At 54.7% G+C, this 21,874-nt stretch overlaps 1 protein-coding gene across 19 annotated transcripts; it reads left to right on the top strand.

Annotated features, from left to right (window-relative positions):
• On the top strand, positions 1 to 16,198 carry Znf444 (zinc finger protein 444). 19 transcript variants are annotated; one of them, XM_026382400.2, is made up of 6 exons: positions 1 to 59; positions 3,011 to 3,151; positions 3,665 to 3,849; positions 4,024 to 4,370; positions 9,486 to 9,594; positions 10,654 to 16,198. In XM_026382400.2, exons 4-6 carry the CDS (start codon positions 4,053 to 4,055, stop codon positions 11,235 to 11,237), a joined length of 1,011 nt encoding a protein of 336 aa, XP_026238185.1. In that variant the 5' UTR covers positions 1 to 59; positions 3,011 to 3,151; positions 3,665 to 3,849; positions 4,024 to 4,052; the 3' UTR covers positions 11,238 to 16,198. The 19 variants fall into 19 exon arrangements, with proteins under 19 accessions (XP_026238185.1, XP_026238196.1, XP_077649003.1 ...); XM_026382399.2 differs by having other exon boundaries at positions 38 to 123; XM_026382409.2 differs by lacking the exon at positions 1 to 59 and adding an exon at positions 69 to 156 and having other exon boundaries at positions 3,793 to 3,849.
• Positions 16,199 to 21,874: the final 5,676 nt, after the last annotated feature.

The raw sequence follows: 21,874 nt of genomic DNA, 5'->3' as shown, positions 1-21,874 counted from the left end.
GAGTTGTTGGGCGGAACGGGCAACTCCGGGTGTGGGTGTTGAGGGGAAGGGGGATCCGGGTGAGTTGGCGCAAAGCCTGCTGGGGCATGGAGTCCGGTGAGCTCTGTGCGCATGTGCGGGAAGGTGAGGGGCTTGGGGGGCCTCGCCGGGAGTGAGGTGAGCCAGGGGAGAGGAGGAGGGCTGGGGGCGGTGGACTGGGGACTAGGCGCTTCTGGGGCGCGGCCCGGGGCGGGAGCGGGCGGCGGCGGGGGAGTCGGGGGCGGAGGGCTGTCCGGGGCGGGCCGTGGGGAGGGAGGCGGCCGAGCGCGACCCCACGAGGGAGCCGCCCCTTCGGGAAGGTGCGCGCGGGTTTCGGGGAGGGACCCGAGGCGGGTGGCGAGCGGCGGCCTGGCGTGTGCGCTGTTGGCCGCGTACCTGCGCCCCACGGCGCTGGGATTCCCGCGGGTGAGGATCGCGGCCCGGTTCCTTTATTTCTGGGTCAAGGGCGCCTGCCTCAGTAGCGTGCTGCAAAGGGACAGAATTCATCCTGTGGGCTTGGAGGTGGCCGGCCGCCTGGAGGGGCCGCTCGGTTAGGGTGGGGCCACTCCTAAGTCCTGTTTTGATGCCTATTGCAGTTTATAAATGTGTTTCAATCTGTGTGCTTGTTTCCCTAGCATCTCGCAAGGGACTTTGGACAATCATAAGACTAAATGCTAGCTTGAGCACCTAGACATCTTGCAAGGTGCTCTTCTCCTCATTTTTATTTTCCTTATATTATTTCTCACTGCGGCTCTTGGGCTAGTTTTATTTTTGTCCCTATTTTACAGCCAAGGAAATGGAGATTCTGTGTGTAAAACGTGTCCTTGTACTTTGTCCAAGGACGCTGGACGGTAGGTGGCAGAGCCGGAATTTGCTTCAGAGTTCTTTTGCTCTGAGTAAATATTTGGCCTGTGGGTGAGTGGCTTCTTAGCCAGGCATGGTTTTGTCGCCCCAGGAACAGCCAACCATAACTGGAGATGTTTGAGGTTGTCACACCTAGAAAGTGCTACTAGCATGTAATGGAACGAGGCCAAGGATACTGCTAAACATCTGCACTGCACAGGACAGCCTCCTGTGACCCAGAATTGTCCAGTCCCAGATGCCATTAATGCTGAGGTTGTGAGTCTCAGGGGCCAGCAGGCCTTTATGGAACATTTGATCTGTGCTGTACCGTGTCTAATCCATGCTTCTACTTGAGGAGCAGGGGCTACTATTGGTCCTGTATTAATTAAAGGTGGAGCTGATAAACTTAGAGAAGGCAAGTCACATGGCCAAGTTCATGATGATGAGTGGCAGAGCTAGAAGTCCAGTGAGCCAGCCATGCTCCAGAGCCTGGCTCTTAACCGTGACATGAGTCCTGCCTGTGTGGATGCTGCACCATGATGCTGGGTATGACTGGCGTGAGCCCTGGAGTCAGATCTGGGTTCAGTTCCATCACTCCTTTGGTGTACATTTCTCTGTACAGTGGGATATTAGCTCAGGGCTGTTGGGAGGTGTTACAGTGTAAGGCAGATGTCATTCCTTAGACATCCAGGGTATGTGGCTCTGGGATGAACCCTGTGGCACAACCAGCCTGCCAGACAACAGGGTCACAGCTGCCTTCAAGCAGATGGCAGAGAGTACTCCTTGAGGGACAGGTTGACCTACAGGGTGAATAATCATACTCATTATATTCCTGAACTGGGTGACCTCAGGTCCTAGCAAAAAGTCCTCCCTGCCCCAAGCAGCTTACTCTCTGCAACCCAGGCTTATAAATCAGGTCAGCCAGATGCCTGGACCTCACTCCCATTGGCTCAGAGTCCCTCTCCAGTGCACAAGGGTCTTTCCATAGCAGAACAGGTTTCTGTGGGACTTTTGAGGCTTGGCACTGGCCCTGGTTTTCTGGATGCCTTCCTTGTTGGCTTCCAAGCCCATCAGACCTTGAATTGATGGGTGGGTGGAGGGGATGCTGCAGCCTAGATTTGAGCCCTGCAGAAGTGGGGTGAATTCAGGTTCTTCCACTTACTAGCTGGTGTTTCAGCAAGCTACCTGTACTTTCTCATCTGCAGGAAGGGGTGATGACACCAGCCCCGTGGGATTGGTCATCCTATAAAATTTCTGAGTGCCCACCAGAATGCTGGGCCTGGAATATATGGTGTCTTGCCTTCTTGGAGCTTAAACTCTAGTGAAGGAAGATGGAACAGCAATATGGTTAATGCCACATCTTATTAAATGCTAAAAGAAAACTAGTAATAGGGAGGCATGGAGAAATGCACATGGATGCCACAGCAGGGTGCATGCTCTGGGAGCATCTCCAGAGGAGCATCGAGGCCCCAGTGAGGAGAAGGTTTCAGCTGAGCGTGACCAGGGCAGAAGAGCCATCCAGGGAGGAGATAGCAGGTGCATGGCAGGGAGGAGGAGCCAGGCATAGGCCCTGGAGTGGGAGCTACCTTGAGTGGGCATAGGAGGGAGCCTATGTGGCTGGAGTATAGAGAACAGGGAAGGAGTGCTGCACCAGAGGAGGGAGGCCTCTGCCAGATGGTTCATGCCCAACGTGGAGCCAGCACACAGCAGATGAACTCTTCATCTCATGATCACGGATCAGTTAGCAACTCTCAGCTGTGAGCCACAGAGGGCCTGGCCTATTAGGGTATCCTGGCTTCAGTGTAACAAGAAGCCGGAAGCAGATCACTTTCCTAGTGTCATGAAAACAGTACTGAACCATAGTACCCCTGGAAGGCTCTCAGAGGTCTCCAGACAACCCAGGACCATGACTCCTGTCCAGAGTTTCTCATCCTTGGCATTGCTGACATGTGAGGACAGGTCGTTCTGACTGGAGGCTTGTCCTGTGCACTGTAGGATGCTGACCAGTATCTCTGGCCAGGGCCCACTGAGGCCAGCAGTGCGGGGCTCTCTCTGTGCATTGACAGACCTGTTTGCAAACCTTGCTAAGAGTCCCCTCTGGTAGTATCACCCATTCCGCAGCCATAGCCTTGTCCACCTCTGCCTTCAGGAATGAGAGGGATCAGTGCTCCTCAAGGAAAGACACGAGTTCCCTTCCCCTGCCCACCACAAGACGCAGGGCAGCCTCTGCAGCTGGACATGGCCTGAGCAGCCCCGGTGCTGTACCTCCCCTTAGACTCCAGCCTTAGAAGTAAGCATCTGTGTGTTGTCCAGGCCACCCAGTCTGGTCCTTTTTTTTTTAATATATATTTTTAGTTGTCCATAGACTTTGTTTATTTGTTTATATGCAGTGCTGTTTATGTGCATATCAGCCACAACTTCAGCCCCCTGTGAGGCTTTTTTACAGCTTCCTGAACTGAATCTGTTTATGAGGCTGGAGGCTGGAGGCTGAGGTCAGAGTGCAGCTGGGGGTGGGGGGCAGGTGAGGCCTCTTGTTGCAGAGGCCACCTCACTGTCCTTGGCAGAGAGGAACCAGTCTCTTACAAGGTCATAGTCCTATCCCACTGCTCCCCTTATCTCACTTAACCTGCTCCCTCCCAAAAGCTGGAGGAGATGCAGACACGGAGGGTATGCTTCAGTGAGTCCTAGTGAGTCCTAGGGCCGAAGACCAGCCCCTGGCTGTTTAGGAGGAAGAGGGTGGGTGGGGCTTGCTCTTGAGGCCTCCTTACAAGCCCTGTACGTGTTTTTAATCCTCACCTTGAAGCTGTTGGAGAAGCTTGGAGGAGACTGAGTTACAGCAGTACCCAGGGCTGCCCCCAGGGAGGGGCAGGGCCAGGTCCAGGATTTGAGTCCATCTGTTTCCAGGAGGAGTCACAATCACCCTTTCTTCAGCACAGCACCTCACAGGGACCTCGACTGACCTGTCCTACCCGTGGCCAGGAGAGACAGGCAAGTACTGCATCTGACAAGGGAGGAAACTGAGGTCAGAGAGGGCACTGGAGCTAGGATGCTGCCTGGCTTCAGACCTGTCTGGGCCCTGCAGTCCCCTTGGGCACAGGGGAAGGCAGTGGTCTCTAGGGGGATGGAGCTGGGACCTCACTTTCAAAATTTCCCTCCCCACAGGTGCTGCCACCCCCAACCCAGAAGGCCCCATGGAGGTCCCTGTGCCCCAGCACCTGCCAGTGAAGCAGGAGGGCGGGGTGGCCGAGGCCCTGACCCTGGACTCCCCGTGGCATCGCTTCCGCCACTTCCACCTGGGCGATGCGCCAGGGCCACGAGAGGCACTGGGGCTGCTCCGTGCCCTGTGCCGGGACTGGCTGCAGCCAGAGGTGCACACCAAGGAGCAGATGCTGGAGCTGCTGGTGCTAGAGCAGTTCCTGAGTGCCCTCCCCGCGGACACCCAGGCCTGGGTGTGCAGTCGAAGGCCCCAGAGTGGGGAGGAGGCCGTGGCCCTGCTGGAGGAGCTCTGGGTGAGCTGGCAGGGGGCGGGGCTGCGCAAGAGGTTCCTGGGCCACCAGCTCCTCAGGGCCTGGGAGGACTTCCTTAACAGCCCGCTCTGCACTGCAGAGATGCCAGCCCTCAGTGCATGGGGGGCACTACACACACTCAGAACACACGACCAGGGTGCATCCCAAGTGCAGATGCTGCAAAGCAGACACGGGGTGAATTTCAGAGAACATCTGGCAGGAAGAAGGCACAGGAGCCACTCTCCTTTCAACACCTGCCGTCCAGTAGGACCCAAGCCCTCAGTTACTGTGGTGCTTGCTGGAAGGACTCTCAGGGCTCCTGAGAGCTGCTGTGTGTAGGGAGACATGCTGTTCTGGAAGGGTCTTACACATCCCCTCTGTCCACCCATGGGGTCCTGTACAGGTCTGCCTGCCCCGTGGCAGTGTGTGGCAGCACACACAGCACCATCAGCCAGGGGCCTGGCCAAGCTGGTGTTTGCTGGGGCCCGTCTCCGCCCTGCCTGGAAGTCAGTTCCCTCTGTGTGGCTCCAGATCCCACTCTAAATCCCTTGTTGTGTTCTGGCTGGCCCAGGCCTTGAGGGCTCAGGGATGACTTCCCAGAGGCCAAGGCCAAGGACCAGCCTGCTCTTAGGGCAAGCCTAAATTCCCTACAGGGATTTGCAGACATAACCCCTTTTTCTAGAAGTCTTGTTGGTGCACAGCCATGGCTGCTTACTTCTGTGTGGTCTGGAGCCACAGCGACAGAACTGGCCTTCTAGCCTTTCACAGCACTGGGCCAAGCCTGGTGGCCCGCCAGGCCAAAAACCTTGACCATCTGGGCCTTTGCAGAGGAAGCTTGTCTACCCTGGTTTAGATCCATGCTGTCCTGGGGAGATAGAATGTGAGCCACACGTCTTCCCAAGTGTTCTAGCAGCCACATTAAAAGAGGAAAAAGGAGACAGGCAAGTTTGGTTTCAGTAGCCAGGGTCTAAGGCATTTTCCTTTCAACATGTGGCCTCAGCCACCATGTGGGGCTGGTGAGAGGAGAAGCTGGAGCAGATAGGCCTGCTTGTAGGTGTGGTGCAGTCAAGGGGACCAGCAGGGGGTGAGCCTTGGGAAGAACAGTGACAGTTCATCCTCAGGGGACTGGAGCATAGCAGAGGGAAGGGCAGCATCTCCAGGTCTCTGAGCAAAATTTGGGTGCAGGGGAGTTGGATGTCCTCTTGCTCTTCCAAGTGACCTCCACCTCCTACTCCAGCCACCGCCGCTGGCTCCCTTCTCTAGCCTGGCCTTTCAGGTTCTCTTCTCTTCCTCTGGGCCACACTTACCTCTTCCACCCTGTGGCCACCCCATGCTCACCCACTGGCTGCTCAGGCCTTCTCCTTACCCCTTCTGGGTCACCGTGTTCTGGATTGGGTGCTGTAACCAACCACCAGTGGCATGTGGCTTACACACAGCTCCTGGGCCTGGCTTCCTCCCTTTGCAGCCTCTGGGAGCTGGAAAAGCCACCAGAATATATTTGGCCCTGGAGACTCCAGAAGGAAGGCATCCCTGCCAGCACCTTGATTTTAGCCCAGAGACCCTTCTGAACTTCTGGCTCCAAAACTGCAAAATGATAGATCTGAGTTGATGCACCGATGCATTTGACGCGTGACATTTCATAACCACCACAATCAGACTATCCCAGCACCCCAAAGAACTCCCTTTGGCCAGCTCTGCTGTCTCCGCACTCCCTTACCCTGCGTCAGCCCAGCAGAGAAGCATCTGCTCGGAGTTAAGGGAATCCTGGGGTACACAGCCTTCCAGGGGCTTCTCACTCTGCAGAGTGTCTTGAAGGCCACCCTGGCATGCTGTGACCTGGACCATGCTTAGATGTGTCCACTTCTCCACTCAAGCAGGTGGGTTTCCAGTTTCCCATTGTCTTTGGGAATCGGCTGCTGTGACCTCCAGTGTAGGTTTCTGTTGGAGGTGCTTTCTGGTTTTCCTGTATCCATTTGGGCCCTGTAAGTGTCAAGGCCAGGCAGCTCATAAACCGCAGAAAGCCATCACAGTTCTGGATGCAGAAGGCTGAGGTCAAAGACAGTGGTGGGTTTGGTGAAGCCCCTTTCCTGGTTCCTGATGGCACCTTTCCTCTGTATCCTCCAAAGGCAGGAGGGGCCAGGAGACTCTGGCCTCTTCTGTTCACTCCAGAGAGCTACCCTCACAACCTCGTACCTTGCTGGCACTACCTCCTGGGGGTGAGACTCCCAGCTGGGGAGTTGGGGCAAGGCACTCAGCCCACAGCGGAGTCCTTTGCTGGCTTCTGAACTGGCCGTTTGTTTTCTTGCTGGTGAGTGTTGAGCATTGTTGGTATATTATGGATATAAGTCCTTTGTCGGTGTTAGAATTTCGCATTTTTAAAAAAGCTCCTCACGATTTGTTTACCACTGGGGTTGGCAACCACTGGCAAGAGAACATCTCCAAGGGCCCTGGAGATGTTCCCACCTGGTAGTAGCCTCAAGACTGCAAGTGATTAGCTCTCTCTGAGCCCTGACTTAGTCAAGGTGGGAGTGCATGCCCACCTCTGGGGGGAGTGAAGAACAACCCTGCACAGAAACACCCCTTGGTGGCCAGTTGCTGTTACTGCTTTTGGCTCATTCAATTGCCTCCTTGGGCATTAAAATGTCCTTTTAGGTAAGACGGTGAAGTCATAGTAGTTACTGTTGCTTTTAATTTGCATTTGTGTGTCTAGCAGAAAAATCCCTCCCATTTGGGGAAGGGAGGGAGTATGCTGGGGGAATCTAAGTGTGGGAACCGGTAGCCTTCCCTGGCCCCAGGGGCTTTGCTTAGCCTTGCAGGTTCTAGAGGATGGAGGGAGCCCCTCACTAAGAGGCTGGCCTTGGTGAATTTGCTAATTTGTGTGTGTTGCTGGGGCTCGAGCCCAGGACCTCACCCACGTTACTGCAAGTGCTCTATCACTGAACTGTACCCTAGTGCGCTACTTTTTTCTTTTTTTAATGGTACTGGGGGTGGAACTCAGGCACTTTACCACTGAGCCACATCCCCAGACCCTTTAATTTTATTTTTTTGATGGCGTGTTCAGCCCTAGCCAGACTGTAGATTCAGCCTTTCTCAGATAGGAGCCTCATCTTCACTGATGTGTCCCTGGCACATAGTAGTTACTAAGAAAATGCTTGCTTTGGGGGAATGAATAATCTTTGCGCTTCCTGGAAGTACACAGTTTGACATGGGGAAGCCCCAGCATAATCTGCTTTCCCCACTTCTGTTGAGAGAGAATCTGATCTGCCCAGAGAGCTCAGATGTAGTCACCCAGCAGCTGGTCTCAGCACACAATAGCTAAAGAGGATTATTTTGAGACATGGGGGCAGGGCACTAGCCAGCCTACCCAACCCAGAGGAAGCAGGGGGTTGGGGGAGGGGCCTCAGGCAGAGCCCTGGAGCACTACAGAAACCCAGGAAAGGAAAGGAAAAGGGGATCCTGGGTCCACAGGTCAGGCAGGAGGTAGTGAGAAACAAAGGTGTATGACCAGAAAGCCCCAAACTTGTACTTGGGAAGAATAAAGTTGTAACAGACCATCAGCAAGTTGGTGAGGAACAGAGCAGGGGTGAGAACAGCTCACCCTTGGAGAGAACGGCTCTGTGCACCCAGAGGAAGTACACAATTTCTGGGAAATACAAATCACCAAGATGTGCTCATGAGGAAGCACACATCTGCAGTCCAAAAGCCAGAGGAGGTGAATCGGATATTTATCAAAAGACCTCCACAAAAGTGCCAAGCCAGCTTCCCCTGTGGTGGTGCGCTCCTGTAATCCCAGTGTCTTGAGAGGCTAAGTCGGGAGGATCTCAAGTTCAAGGCCAGCCTTGAGAACTTAGTGAGACCCTATCTCAAAAAATAAAATGTGCCAGAGATGTAACTCAGTGGTCTAATCCCCAGTACAAAAAAAAGCATCAGGCCCCAGTAGTTCTGTGCTGCCAGCCCTTCAAGGAATGGCTCATCAACTACTTGAGAACACAGAGAAGGTGGGACTGCACCCAGCCCACTGTGCAAGGTTGCCAAACCTCCCCTCAACTGGCCTAGCCATACAAGGACAGCCCAAGAAAAGCAAGGTGTAGGCCCATCTCAGGGAAAAGACATAAGCATCCCAAATAGGATGTGAGCCAGCACCTGGTAAACTGGCATGTTGAAGCCAAGCCGGGTTTAATCAGATGCACAGATATTCATCCTGAGGAAATCTCCATAAAGCTCAGACTTTGTGACCTGAATCTAGGGTTCAAGGATGGGCCTGAGCAGGATGGAGCTAGAGTGTGTGGCAAAGGCCAGAGCCATCTCCAAGGGATGGTCTGCAGCCCATAACCACTGGAGCTGCTTGAGTGGTCAGGAGTCAGTTCCCCATCTCCCAACACCAGACATTTCCAGAAAGGCTGGAGTCCTCCCAGAGTGGGGCCATCAGCTTGGCCAGTGTCCCCAGGGACTGGTGATTCAGGTGGGAAAGGCTCCTGTTCCAAGCAGAGTTCAAGTGAAGGGGTGTGGTGGGTGTGGTCCTGGGCCAACTCCTTCAGCCCAGAAGAACTGCAGTCATCTGGGGCAGGGTTTGAGGAATGGCAACCATGGCGCAGAGAACCTAAAACAGACAATCCAAAGCTCTTCTTTGGCCTTTGGGCTCTTGGCTGGTACCATCTACTCAGGAGCTATCCACCATTTGTGCTGAGAGAAGCCCTGGTTCTGAACTCACTTCATTTTTTTTCCTGAGTTAAAAGTAGCTTATAGGTTCTGCAGTTTATCCAAAGGACAGCAAGAAGCCACAGTGAGATTTACAACAGGTGTGTGAATTAGTTATCTGATGCTATGGAAAAAATCACCCCAAGTTTAGGGGCTTAAAGAAACACTGAAGCCCAGTTTGTGTGGGTCATCAATGTGAGTGGCTGGGCAGGTGGCCTGGCTAAGGGTTGACTGGGCGGAGGACACACCTCCCACACACCTCCCTGACACTGGTTTCCAAAGGCCAGGGGAGCTTCTCCAGCACAGCTTTGGGTTTGCCTGGAGCAAACCAGTCTGATGACTGGTTGAAGTGGATGAGGGAAGGGAGGTGCAGGCTGCGACCCGGTCTCTCAATCTGGAATGTGGTATCTCTCGTTTCAGGGACCAGCCACCTCCCCAAATCATTCAACAGCAGTGAGGGTATCTCAGGACACGGCAGAAGGCTCCGGGGTCAGTGTCGGAAAGGAAGATAGAGGGATGGTGCCTTTAGGTGAGCAGTGGCTCTTCCCTGCGTTCTCCTGGCCCCCAGCACTAGGGGTCCCTTCTCTCCCTTGGCCCCTACTGTCATCCCTTTGTTCAGTGAAGGGCCATGGCACCAGAACCAGAGATGACTCTGGCATGTCTCTGCCCTTGGGGAGCTGGCGGTAGATGGCGTCAGACTTAGGAGGGCAGGCCACAGGAGCAGTCGGTGAGAAGCACCGGCTGCAGTGAGTGCTGCCTCTGTCCAAAGCCCTCAGCAGCCCCTGGAGAGAAGGTCTTGCTCTCTGTGTTTTGTGGCTACTGATAGTGGGGCACCAGGTGCTAGAAAGGGCTGTCTGGAGAGCAGTGCTGGCAGCCCATTCCTCAGCCTGTGCACCCAGCCCTCAGCAGGTCCCCTCCAGTGGAGCCCGCCCCATCTCCCACAGTCATTGTGTCAGGGTGTGGCGCTCTGGGGCTACTGCCTTGGATGGGAGTGCAGTCTTTAGGGCAAGGAGGGCTCACCATTCATTGTGCAGCCCTTTTGGAGAAGGGACCGACAAAGACGTCCACCTGAGGAAAAGAGACTGGTGGTCTGGGCGGAACCAGTGCTGGAGACCAGGCAGGAGGGTCAAGCTGAGCTCACAACGTAAAACAGGAAAAGCAGATGGGGAACCTGGAGGAAGGCATAGGCACTCATCTGACGTCCAGCTTAGTTCCCAGTCACCCCAACACCTCCCATCCTATCTCCACCCAGCCAGACGGCCACTGGCGTGTCTTCCTGATACCTTCCTGCCGCTGCTGCAGCTTCATCGTGTGGCCACCCCCGCGCGGCATATCCCTCTGTATGCTTGTTCCTCCCTCCCCACCTTGTTCCTCCCTCCCCACCTGTCATTCCACCGGTGTTCGTCCTGTCACCCCTTCCCACCCACACGCCGGTGTCCCCCACACAGTCCACCTGTCCACTGAGTATTTACCTAGGCCTGGCTGCGCGCCAGCCTTTGTCCAGACCCGCAGACACAGGTACTAAGTCTGCCTGCCCCCCCCCCCCCATCGCAGCCCACAGCGGGCCCCTTACCCTGCGCCTCTCCAGCAGGAGATGCAGTGCCTGGGACTGAGGTGCCGCCAGCAGCAGGGGACACCCGGGCCGTGCGCCCCTACAAGCAGGAGCCGGGCAGCCCACCGCCAGCACCTCCAGCGCCCGGCCTACCTGTCTTCTTGGCAGCCCCAGGCGCCGCGTCCTGCCCGGAGTGCGGCAAGACGCCCCTGAAGCCGGCCCACCTGCAGCGCCACCGGCAGAGCCACTCCAGTGAGAAGCCGCACGCCTGTCCCGAGTGCGGCAAGGCCTTCCGGCGCAAGGAGCACCTGCGGCGACATCGCGGCACGCACCCTGGCGGCCCGGGCCCGGCCCTGCGCCCACTGCCCGCGCGAGAGAAGCCACACGCATGCTGCGAGTGCGGCAAGACCTTCTACTGGCGTGAGCACCTCGTGCGCCACCGCAAGACGCACTCGGGCGCGCGGCCCTTTGCCTGCTGGGAGTGTGGCAAGGGCTTCGGGCGCCGGGAGCACGTATTGCGCCACCAGCGCATCCACGGCCGAGCGGCAGCTAGCGCACAGGGGACCGCCACGCCGGTCCCTGAGGGCGGCGGCTCATTCCCACCCTGGCCCCTTGGGTAGCTAGCTCACCGCCCTCACACTGCCCACGGCCCGCCTTTCCTTTCCCACTCTTCCTTTCCAGATGCCACTTTCCAGTTGAGCCTCACTGTTGCCTCCTTTCCTCCCTTGGCAAGCCCTCAGCCTCTTCTACCCGTGTGTAAAGGGCCTCGCTTCTTCTCTCGTAGCCCTCCTCTGTTTCCTCCCCCCCCCCACCCTTTCCCTGCGTCAAGCAGAGTCAGGACCCCAGTCGCTAGAGAAGAGCCTGGGCAAGGAGTAGTGGCAGGGCTCCTGGGGTGAAGGAGACCCTGAGGAAAGGACTGGGTCTTGTCCCCAGGCCAGATGGAGGCAGGAAAGGGAGGGGCGAAGGTTCTGACCAGCTAGACCCAGCAGCCAGGTGGGGCACCTTGGTCTGGTGCACCTCTCTGCGACCCAGGGACACAGGTGAATGGGTGCCTGCTCCTGGGAAGGTGGTCGGAGACCACAGTTCACCAGCATCGGAGACTATTAATAAAGTCGCTGACTCAGTGTGTGGCCTGCTGTCCCAGGCTGTCACTATGCCTACAGCCCTCCAGAACTGAACCTTTGGGCCCACCTCAGACCCTCCTGAAGTCTGGGCTCAGCTCTGGGAGCAGGGGTGGGGCTGCCCCATGCTTATCCTACAGAGACAGGGAGGAGGTTCAGAGAAGGGGCCCTGCCCATCTCCAGCTCAGTTCTGGACCCCACACTTCCTGGCTGTGCAGCTTCAGGCAAGACGTTGAGCAGCAGCTTCCAATCTGATATAATATCCACAGTGGTGCCTTGCTGAGGCTGCTGCTTTAGCCATGCCATCCTGGGACATTCAGGGACCCCAGGTATCAGTATTAGTAGGTGTCTTGTGCGGTGTGTTTGGCCAAGAGGGAGTCTCCAGTCCTGGAGGCAGGCCATGAGCCTGCAGCCTGGCTCTGGGAAGGGGCGCTGTCTGCTGTCCAGTGCACAGGCTCTGGCAAGACCCTGCTGGGTGCCTACACTCCCAGAGCTCGGCACTGCACTGTCCTGTAGCTTAGCAGGGAAACCTCAGTGGAGGGAGTGGGCAACCCTGGCCCCACAGTTCAGTCCTGGCAGGTTAGCAGGAAAGCATATGAGGTGAAGAATGCAGACCCAAATGGCCAAAACTAGGTTTCCTCCGAGGTAAGACAGGAAGCCTAAAACAAGTGCTGTCCACATGGGCAACAGGAAGCTTTAAGGGGCACTACATGTGGGGCATAGGTTGAAGCAGACAGAACAATCTGGAATATAGGACTGTGGGAGGGACAGACAAGGTAGGGCCTGAAGATAGCAGTAAACAGTTTTATTTGGCAGCAGCCAGGCTCAGAGGGCACAGCTTTTGTTGTAATCAATTAATCCCCTGAACCCCGAGTTCAGGTAGTTTCAGAACTTAAAACCCAGCACGTAAGCGGAGGGGCTCAGAAGTTCACATAGAAACAGCTTTTTCTTTCACTGTTCTGGGCAAGTTGACCCTTCAAGAGCAGCACCTGAGAAAGGGGGAGGTGCTTCTCCCCTTTCATTCCTCCCCCTGCCAGCTGTTACCACAGAGCCCAGTTGGTAACTTCTCTTAGAAATGTCAACATCTCTGTGAAGCCCAGCTCAAGGCCAGAGGCCTTGTTAAAGGGTCTGTCTGTTTTGTGTTTTTTTTTTTTTAATCTTTGCATTTGCAAGCACACTTCTACAAACTACTATTCTGGATAAATGTTTGTGAAAAACTAGTAAAGGGGTGTTAATCACCTGGAGTGCTGATTTCTTCCAGACCAGTGGCCAAGTAAAATACAGCAACAGGAAAATAGAAAGTTTACCTACATTGAACTCTTCTATAGAGACTGCTGTTGATAGTCCTAAAATCAATTATGGTGAAGATTTTCTGTGGAGGAGGGGGTGCCACTACAGGAGCATATCTCATGGGCCACTCCCCTCTACAACCAGAAAGACCCTCACACACATCCAACAGACTTGTGGAGAGCTGTTTGTCCAAGGCTGCTTGGCATGGCAGAGGATTGGAGCGCCCGGAACACCTGTCACCAGAGAGGGAAGAGGAGGCACATCACTGAGGGAAGTCCGAGAACTCGGGGACAGGTCAGCTGAAGGTGCTGGGACCCTTGGGAAAGAGACCTGGATTGAGGCCTGCTGAGGGCCACAGGTAGGGTCACACACCAAATCCAAGCCCTCCTCCACCCTGAGTCAACCCTTCCTCTCAGCGGCCTGCTAGCTGGTCCTGAACCCCTTCCAATTCCTCTTCCAAAATACTCCCCAAACCAGCCTCTCTCTCCGTTTTCATCACCCACATGGGCCAAGCAACTTCCCCTGTCTCCTTGGACAACTGGAAGGACTTCCTATTGTCACCAGAGATTGGAGTTGTCTTCCCAGCTGGTGTTCTCACAAAAGACAAGCAAGGCCCCAAATGTAGTAAGAGTATGGCAAAGACCTTCCGGCTCTGGATGGACAGTCCATCAGGTTGGCAGACCTCTGCTGCGCATGCTTCTGTCCACAGGTGTCTAGGCACAACCGCTGGGAGAAGAGCTACAGTTCCTCTGACGTCATAGTGCTGTGCTGATGAGCATCCTGTCATCCTGGCCCACTACAGGTCCTAACCGGAACTGGTCTTACCAAGCTTATGTGGGTGGGTGCAGGTCTTAATGTCCTGCTTCCCCAGGGACTCGGGGTCTTGTGACAACTGTGCTTTCTGGTGGCATTGTGCCTACTGGGCCACGGTCTGGTCTGTGTGGCTCGTGGGCTTGTGCAGGTCTTGGCTGGATGTCTGAGCAGTTGGTCCCTTCTGAGCAAGTGTACCCTTGCCCTTTGGTTCTGACCCCAGTCCATCTATCCCCTCCTGCTGCAAGAGGAGTTTAGAGCTGAGCCCGGGCTGGGGTCTCTAAGCATCTCCCTCACAGTGCCACTAGGGAGGGTCCTCAACTGATCTGTTCAGCACTAAGTCTTTGCTTAGCCCCCTGGCCGGTCACACAGGGCCGACTCTGTGGTCACCACTTCCTGTGCTGCTGCTTACTCCAAAGAGGGGGGGAACACCTTCAGCTCTTTCATTTCCTGTCACTTGGCATCTACTCGCCCCTGGCAGATGGAGATATTCACTATTGTGCTGCTTGCCATCACCAGCCAGGCTACCGGACCCTCTCCACCACCATGACGGAGTCAGCACCCTGCTCTCACGTCTCTCCACTTGACTCAGCCTGTGATGGCAACGTCCATAGTGACATTCTAACTCTGGCCCCAAATGGGCCCTCAAAGGCCACTCCATTCTGACTCACCTCGACTTCCCAATGACAGGTTCTCAGGAGAGTCAGCTCTAAATTCTCTCCCTGGCTGCAGATTCCTATCCTTCATTTCTTCACCTCTTTTTTGGCACTGGGGGTAGAACCAAGGGGTACTATATTACTGAACTATATCCCTACCCCTATTTTTTGCAGGGGATACCAGGGATTGAACTCAGGCACTTGAACACTGAGCCACATCCCCAGTCCTATTTTGTATTTTATTTAGAGACAGGTTCTCACCAAGTTGCTTAGTGCTACACCATTGCTGAGGCTGGCTTTGAACCTGTGATCCTCCTGTCTCAGTCTCCTGAGCCACTGGGATTATAAGCATGCACCACTGTGCCCAGCTCCCCAGCCCTTTTTTTTTTTTAATTTTAAATCTTGAGACAGGGTCTCACTAAATTGCCCAGGCTGGCCTCCACCTTGCAATCCTCCTGCTTCAGCCTCCCAAGCTGCAGAGGTTACAGTGTGCATCATCGGGCCTGGCCTCTTCAACACCTTAGTCTTCCTGAAACCATTATTTTCAACTTCATCAGCACATTTGCCCTTGGAAAATCCAAGAATTTGTTTCCTCTGGTGTTATGAGTGAAAGGAAAGTGGCGCAGGACGGATCACACACACCTGGGACAGGAAGCCGGTTATTGTCAGGAGCCTGACAAGCTGCTCTGCACCAAGAGAGGGACAGCAGAGTAGCAGGGAGCACAGCCACTCCCCTTGAGTGTAGCCTTTTACAGGCTGCAGTCCTGGCTCTGCGCCAGGGGTGGGCTGTCCTGACTGGCCTTGTGAGCATCCCTGGTCTGGTTTCCTGGGAACAGAGACAGGTAGCCTTCCTGTCTCTCAGAGGGCAGCAGGGAAACCAGCAGGTCCCTTTATCTTCTCAAGGAGAGAACAGGGAACCAGTGTGTCCCCATCTCAGGGGCAGTACTGTGTCTCCTATCTCTCAGTGAGACCGGGAGAGACCAGCGTGTGTCCAGGCTGCAGGCGGGTAGGTCTTGTCTGGAGCCACTTTGTCATAAAGTGGGTGGGGAAGGAAGATGGCTGCAGCTGTGCTAACACTGGGGCAGACCACTCTGAACACTCTGAATTGGAGAGTCTTTATTAGCCGGCCAGCAACTGCTCCCCGTAGAACCCAAAACTGTCTCTGCAGCCCTGAGCCTGAGCCTTTCAAGGTATTTAAAGGCAAAAACCACATCTGGGTTGATGTAGCTGCATGCAAGCAGGTACCGAAGCTGGACTGAGCAGTTAGCAAGACAACACAATGCCCATAACCATATTTTCATTCTGGGAATTTCCATGTTCATAAGCAGAAAGGAAGTGGATCAAAGTGACCCCAGTTGAATACAAGTTAAAGAATGATTACTAACATCTAGACAATCATCCTCCAAAAAGGTACATTGTCCAAGAAAAATGGGAATCAAAGAGAACAATTTTACATTGTATAAGAATTGCCCTTTTGTGTAGCCAAACCTGCTATCCTAAGAACTACTGATAGGTACGGGGCGGGGGTGTTCCCATGGGAGAAGGATTTCTTGTGTGACGTGGAGTCTCGGGGTAAAATGGAGTCTGTTTGGTCATTGCCCATAGCCTGCCCATAACACTGGTTCAAGAACCCCTCAGGGCTTTCCCCCACATTGACAGAGCTCTCTCAGCAATGTTCCCCCAAACTCGACTTTCTGGAATAAAATGGGAATCTTCCTGTCATGCTAGTGGGACTGAAGACTGGTACGTGTCATCCATCTATTCCTTGATCCATCTAATACTACCTATCAATGATCTGCCATCTGTCTGCCTATCATCCATCTAACTTCCATATAAATCACCTTTCAATCATCTTTCCACCTGCCTATCATCTCCTTTTCCAGGTCTATCCACCTCATATCCTGTATTCTTTCTCAGTATTCCTAAGTGGAAGAGAGCAGATGGAAAACCTAGTGCCTCCTGCCTCTGATCTCATTTCCCTCCTTTTGATTCACATCATAATTTCATCCTCCAGGCACTGACTTAAAACATGTTATTTGGGGACAGACTGACTCCACCTCCTCCATCTTCTCCAGTACTGGGCGGATAGTGAGTGGAGGGACCCTCAGTCCTTTGGCTGTGGATGGATGGGTGTACTTAGCCAAGTAGATCGTGCAGGCAAGAGGAGGAAGTGTAGAAAAAAGATTCTTAGCCAGGATTTCAGAGGGATGAAGATTTGCACCCACAGAACCAAAGCGCCCAACTGGAGGGCGCAGGAACACTTGACACACGGACCCCCAGGTCCCCGCCCGTGCCCCACAATCCAAGGAGAGCTCCTGACAGAGCCTCCTGCCTGCTGGCTAAAGCCGGCTCCCTGTGGCTTGCAGTCTTCACCTCAGGGACAGACAGCTGAGGACGGGTTTCCAAGCAGGAGAGCGCAAGCCAAGCGCCAGGGTAACTTTACTGCTAAGCACTGAAGGTGCAGAATTGAAAAGAAACCAGAGCGTCCCTGCCCCGTGAGCTTACCCTGGGAGACAGTCAAATCGGAAGCCCTGGAGCTGGTGCGGGGGAGACAGCCGAGCAGCGAGTGCGCTGGGGACACGGGCGCGCCCGGACCCAGGACCCGGTGCGGTGGGGCGCGGGAAGCGGGAGCAGGGCGGCGGCGCCTTGCAACTCACCCTGCTTAACCGAGGGCGCGGAGGAGCGCTGATGGCCGCCACCCTGTCGCCCAGTCGGCACAGGGTCCCTCCAGAGGCCACTTGCTCAGTCTCCACCTGTGTGTGGCTCCTCCTCCTGGTAACAGGGAGACAGGACAACAAGGCCCAGGGCTGTGGGCTTCTGGAGACAAGCAGAGACCTAGAGAGAGGAGCGAGATGGAGAGAGACAGGGAGAAAGAAGAGATGGGGGGGGGGAGAGAGAGAAGAGAATAGAGGAGAAGAGAGAGAAGAGAGAGGTGGAAGGAGACAGGGAGAAAGAAGAGATGGAGAGAGAGAGAAGGGAGAGATGGAGAGAGACAGGGAGAAAGAAGAGATGGGGGGAGGGGGAGAGAGAGAAGAGAGAGAGAGAGAGAGAGAGAGAGAGAGAGAGAAGGAAGGGGGGAGAGAGAGAGAGAGAGAGAGAGAGAGAGAGAGAGAGAGAGAGAGAGAGAGAGAGAGAGGGGAGAGAGGTGGAGGGAGACAGGGAGAAAGAGGAGATGGAGAGAGAGAGAGAAGGGAGAGCAGGGGAGAGATAGGGAGAAAGACAGACAGAGAGAGAGCAGGAAGGGAGAGAGAGAGAGAGAGAGAGAGAGAGGAGAGGTGGAGAGAGATAGAGCAAGGGACAGAGATGCGGAGACACGGGAGGCCAGAGAGGAGGAGGCTGGCCAGAATCCCCAGAAGAGCCAGGAGGCACACCTCACCTCAGTCCCCCCTCGGGTCCTGGGGAGTTGTAAAGGGACATGCTCTGCTGAGGAGACATCTAGGGACAGCAGCTGGACCAAGCGACTGGAATTAAGTCACCAGCAATGGGTGAATCACCTTCCTATTGGCACAGAACGCTTGGCCCTTGCCCCCAGTACCCACCAAGCAATATCCGCTAACAAGGACAGGGTTTGAGGAAAAGGAAAGTTCTGCTGATTCTCCAGCCAGGGAAAGGCAGGGGACTAGGGGCCCAAACACTGTCCGCCTCTCGGGGGCAGGAAAGGAAAGTGCAGGGACCGGGCTCCCAGGGTCCTTAGGACCAGCAGCTCTAGCTCAGGCCCAGGCTGGCGACTCAGGGACCTGTATCCTTGGGGTCACTGAAGGAAGTGACCTAGGACGTGGGCTGTTGACCGGGTTCCCCTGCTGCTAGGGAGGGAGAAAGGCAGGAGGAAGGAAAAAGTCACAAAGAGAACAAGAGGCAGACCTTGCGCACAGGTAAGGTTTGTACCCCGAGCCTAAAGGGCCCGCTAGGCCTGGCCCCATGCAGGCACAGAGAGCCACGACACACCCGACACGCCGTGACCTCCGTGGATTGTCCACCAACATGAACAAATGTCGGTGACACGGATTGATGGGCACCCTGAAAAATGCCCTGCTTCTGCCCTTTAGTAATGCCAAGGTCGTGGGGGCAAAGGAGATGGAGGAGTCTGGGGGGTGGACCGACTGGCAGGCTCCCAGGCTGGACATTAGTGCCACGTCGGTGTCACTTGGGTGTTTTGACAATTGTGCTGGGCTACTCCACAGAGCATCCTTGTTTTGGGGGAAGGAGTTGAAAACTGAGGGGTGGAGGGCAGGGTGTTTGCAGCTTGCTCTAGACAGCTCCCACACATGGGGACAGCACAGATGTGCCAGGCTGCCACCGGAGCAGAGCCCTGGGATTCTTTGGACAAAGTGTCTGTAAGTAGGAGGTTATTTTAAGATAAAAACTTCAAAATAGAACAAGAAAGTTTTTCTCCTTTATCTCCGAAGCCCCCGGAGAAGTATTTTCTCTTCTCTGGAATAAATATGGAGTGTGGATGGGGACCCAGAGCATGAGGCCCTGGTGCTTACCCACTGGGGGAGCAGGGGGGGGAAGAGGGGAGGAGAGGCAGGAGGGCCCCCTGGCAATAAAGGTATTGTGTCCAAATATAACTTTATATATATATATTAAAATATGTATTGAAATATTCCATTTAAAATACATTGACAGGGCTGGGAATGTGGCTCAAGCGGTAGCGTGCTCGCCTAGCATGCGTGCAACCCAGGTTCAATCCTCAGCACCACAACAAACAAAGATGTTGTGTCTGCCAAATACTAAAAAATAAATATTAAAAATCCTCTCCCTCTCTCTCTCTCTCTCTCTCTCTCTCTCTCTCTCTCTCTCTCTCTCTCACTGTCTCTCACTCTCTCTTTAAAAAAAAAAAGAAAGAAAGAAAAAAAAGAAAAAAAAAGAAATCCTTCTCCCATGGGAACACCCCCGCCCCGTACCTATCAGTAGTTCTTAGGATAGCAGGTTTGGCTACACAAAAGGGCAATTCCCCTGCTGGTGGAGAAAACCAGCCTCTTCAGGAAAAGGAAGTTGTGACTCTGAGTTGCTGGGATGACAGAGGAGGATACCACCACACCCACGGTTATGGCTATTCATTCATTCTTTCAGCAAATATTGATGGGACGTGTAACACAGGAGGGCTACTGTGCAATACGTGATTTAAAAAAAGTTGCAAAGAAAAGAATAATAACTCTGTTACTAGAGATACAATTGTAACAAAAAAAAGGGGGTTTTAATGGGATAGTCAGATGAAATTTGTTAAGCTGCTTCAAAAATTCACAAGGAATAAAAACATGCCCACGCACGAAACTAAACCAAAAACTGGAAATAAAAGAAAGAACAGTGAGGAGAGAAGTGTGTAAAACATCGGAGACTGAAACAACATTGAGCCTGGTGAAGGAGCACACCCCTGTGATCCCAACAGCTCGGAGGCTGAGGCAGGAGGATCCTTAGCTCAAGGCCAGCCTCAGCAACTTAGTGAGGCCCTGTCTCAATAATAATAATAATAATAATAATAATAATAATAATAATAATAATCATGGCTGGAGATGTGACTCAGTGGTCAAACACCCCTGAGTTCAACCCCTGGTATCAAAAATAAAACCAAATACAAACAGAAAAACAACACTTTGATCAAGGAGGGCCGCTGAGCAGGGTGGAGGTCCCAATCCACCAGCAGGGTCCTGTGCGCCCTGCAAGGCCGCGTTTCAGCCCAGATGTCCACCAGCACCCGCTCCCTGATGGGAGGAACAAGGGGGACTGGGCCAGGACTTGGGGCTACGGCGCCCAGGGGGGCTCTCTGGACACCAGTCCACTTCTCTGAAACGCGGAAGGGCAGCTGATCCACAGTGGCTGGAAGGGAGTGATGGCCAGGGCCAGGAGGGCTGTGGGTGGGCAGCACACGCCCAGGTCAAGCACACTGACTGGTGAACCCTGGCAGAACTGTGGGGGAGAGCATCCATTTTGGTGATGAAACCCAGGGGCTTCAGCACTGAGCCCAGCCCCAACCCTCTGTTTTTGGAGTCAGGGTCTCACTAAGTTGCTTAGGGCCTTGCAGGTGGCTGAGGCTGGGCTTGAACTTGCCATTCTCAGCCCCTGGGGTCTGAGGATTACAGCCACTTCCCAGCATGCCTGGCTAGAAAGAAATGTTTTTAGGAAGTTGCAGTTTTTGCCTTAGAGGACACAACCAGGAGAGTGAAACGGGGCTGTGGTGAGGGAGACGCTCCTGTAAATGGGGCACAGGACCCGGGGTGGGTACCCAGTCTGTAGAGACCCCTGAAACCCACAACCAATAGGCCAACCCGACCCAAAACAGGCAGCGGGTTTCAACAGACATTCCCCCAAGACGACAGGGTTGGGCCACAGCCCTGGGCCACCGCTCACCTCCAACCACCTGGGGGACCATCTGGCCCCTGGCCACAAACTCCCAGGAGCAGCAGCAGGAGCAGACAGCAGGTCTGGGCAGCACTGCCCACAGGAGAACAGGGCCCAGGACCATGGTGAGCGGGCAGCTGGGAACGGGCGGCATGACCCACTGACCAGGCCTCCATCCCGGGAAGGCAGTGTGCAGTGGGGCAGGGCCCCGGCGTTGGCAGGACCCAGAGCTCTCCAGGTCTGTGGCACAGGGTGACAAGGACAAAATGGTTCAGCTGGTGTGTTGTCACAGGACTTTATCTCAACTAAAATTCCAAAAGAAAACTTGAAACCCCACCTCTGAGGGGGGGGTGACACATCTGGGGGCTTCCTCCCTGACTCCCCCTGTGCAGCACCCCAGCCCCTTCCCCCAGGAGCAAGGACCTCCTAGTCCACAGATATCACTCTGCCCCTTGATCACTGGGTGCCCTCAGGCCAGCGTCCAGCCTGCCGCTGCCCCAGGTTCACAGGGGGTGAGCAGCAGTGAGAGCAGCCCCAGCAGCACCCACTGTGAGTACAGCTCTGCAGACACTCCAGAGATGACTCGGGACTCCCACCAGGACAGGGCTAGGTGGGCACTGCCGTCAGGGAGCGGTGAGGACACCAAGGCCCCCAGGTCACACCCAGGGAGAGATCATCTAGCTGTCCGCACTCTGGCCATCCAGCCTGGAAGCCATGCAGGTGACCTCTGATGTGGCCCTGCACAGAGTCCTGTGACAGAACCTGAGTCCCTGGTCCTGGGCAGGCCTCACCAATTTCCTTCTGGTTCTGGTCTCACAAATTTGAAGAATAAAATCCACAAACAGTAACAAAAAGAAGAGTGAACAGAGTGGGCTTTAAGCGAGAGAAGACAGAACTGGAGGTGCAGGAGGAGCTGCTGGTGTGACAGGGCGGGGCCTCCTGGAGACCAGGCCCTGTGGAGAGTCCCCACCCCTCAAACCCCAATTCTTGTGATCGGCAAGTGGCTCAGAGTAACAGGCTTGAAGGGGCAGGAAGAGGGAA

The sequence above is a fragment of the Urocitellus parryii genome, chromosome 15 (genome assembly GCF_045843805.1).
Source record: "Urocitellus parryii isolate mUroPar1 chromosome 15, mUroPar1.hap1, whole genome shotgun sequence".
NCBI lineage: Eukaryota > Metazoa > Chordata > Mammalia > Rodentia > Sciuridae > Urocitellus > Urocitellus parryii.
The sequence above is the reverse complement of the archived record's forward strand: the minus strand, read 5'-3'. Positions and strand labels throughout refer to the sequence as shown.

Bases quoted from the DNA above. Each gene is read 5' to 3' on its own strand.
- Znf444 (XM_026382395.2), top strand. From the start codon at position 112: ATGTGCGGGAAGGTGAGGGGCTTGGGGGGCCTCGCCGGGAGTGAG. The intron at 3,850-4,023 runs GCAAGTACTGCA...CCCTCCCCACAG, and splicing joins CCCGTGGCCAGGAGAGACAG to GTGCTGCCACCCCCAACCCA. The intron at 4,371-9,485 runs GTGAGCTGGCAG...CTCTCGTTTCAG, and splicing joins CCCTGCTGGAGGAGCTCTGG to GGACCAGCCACCTCCCCAAA.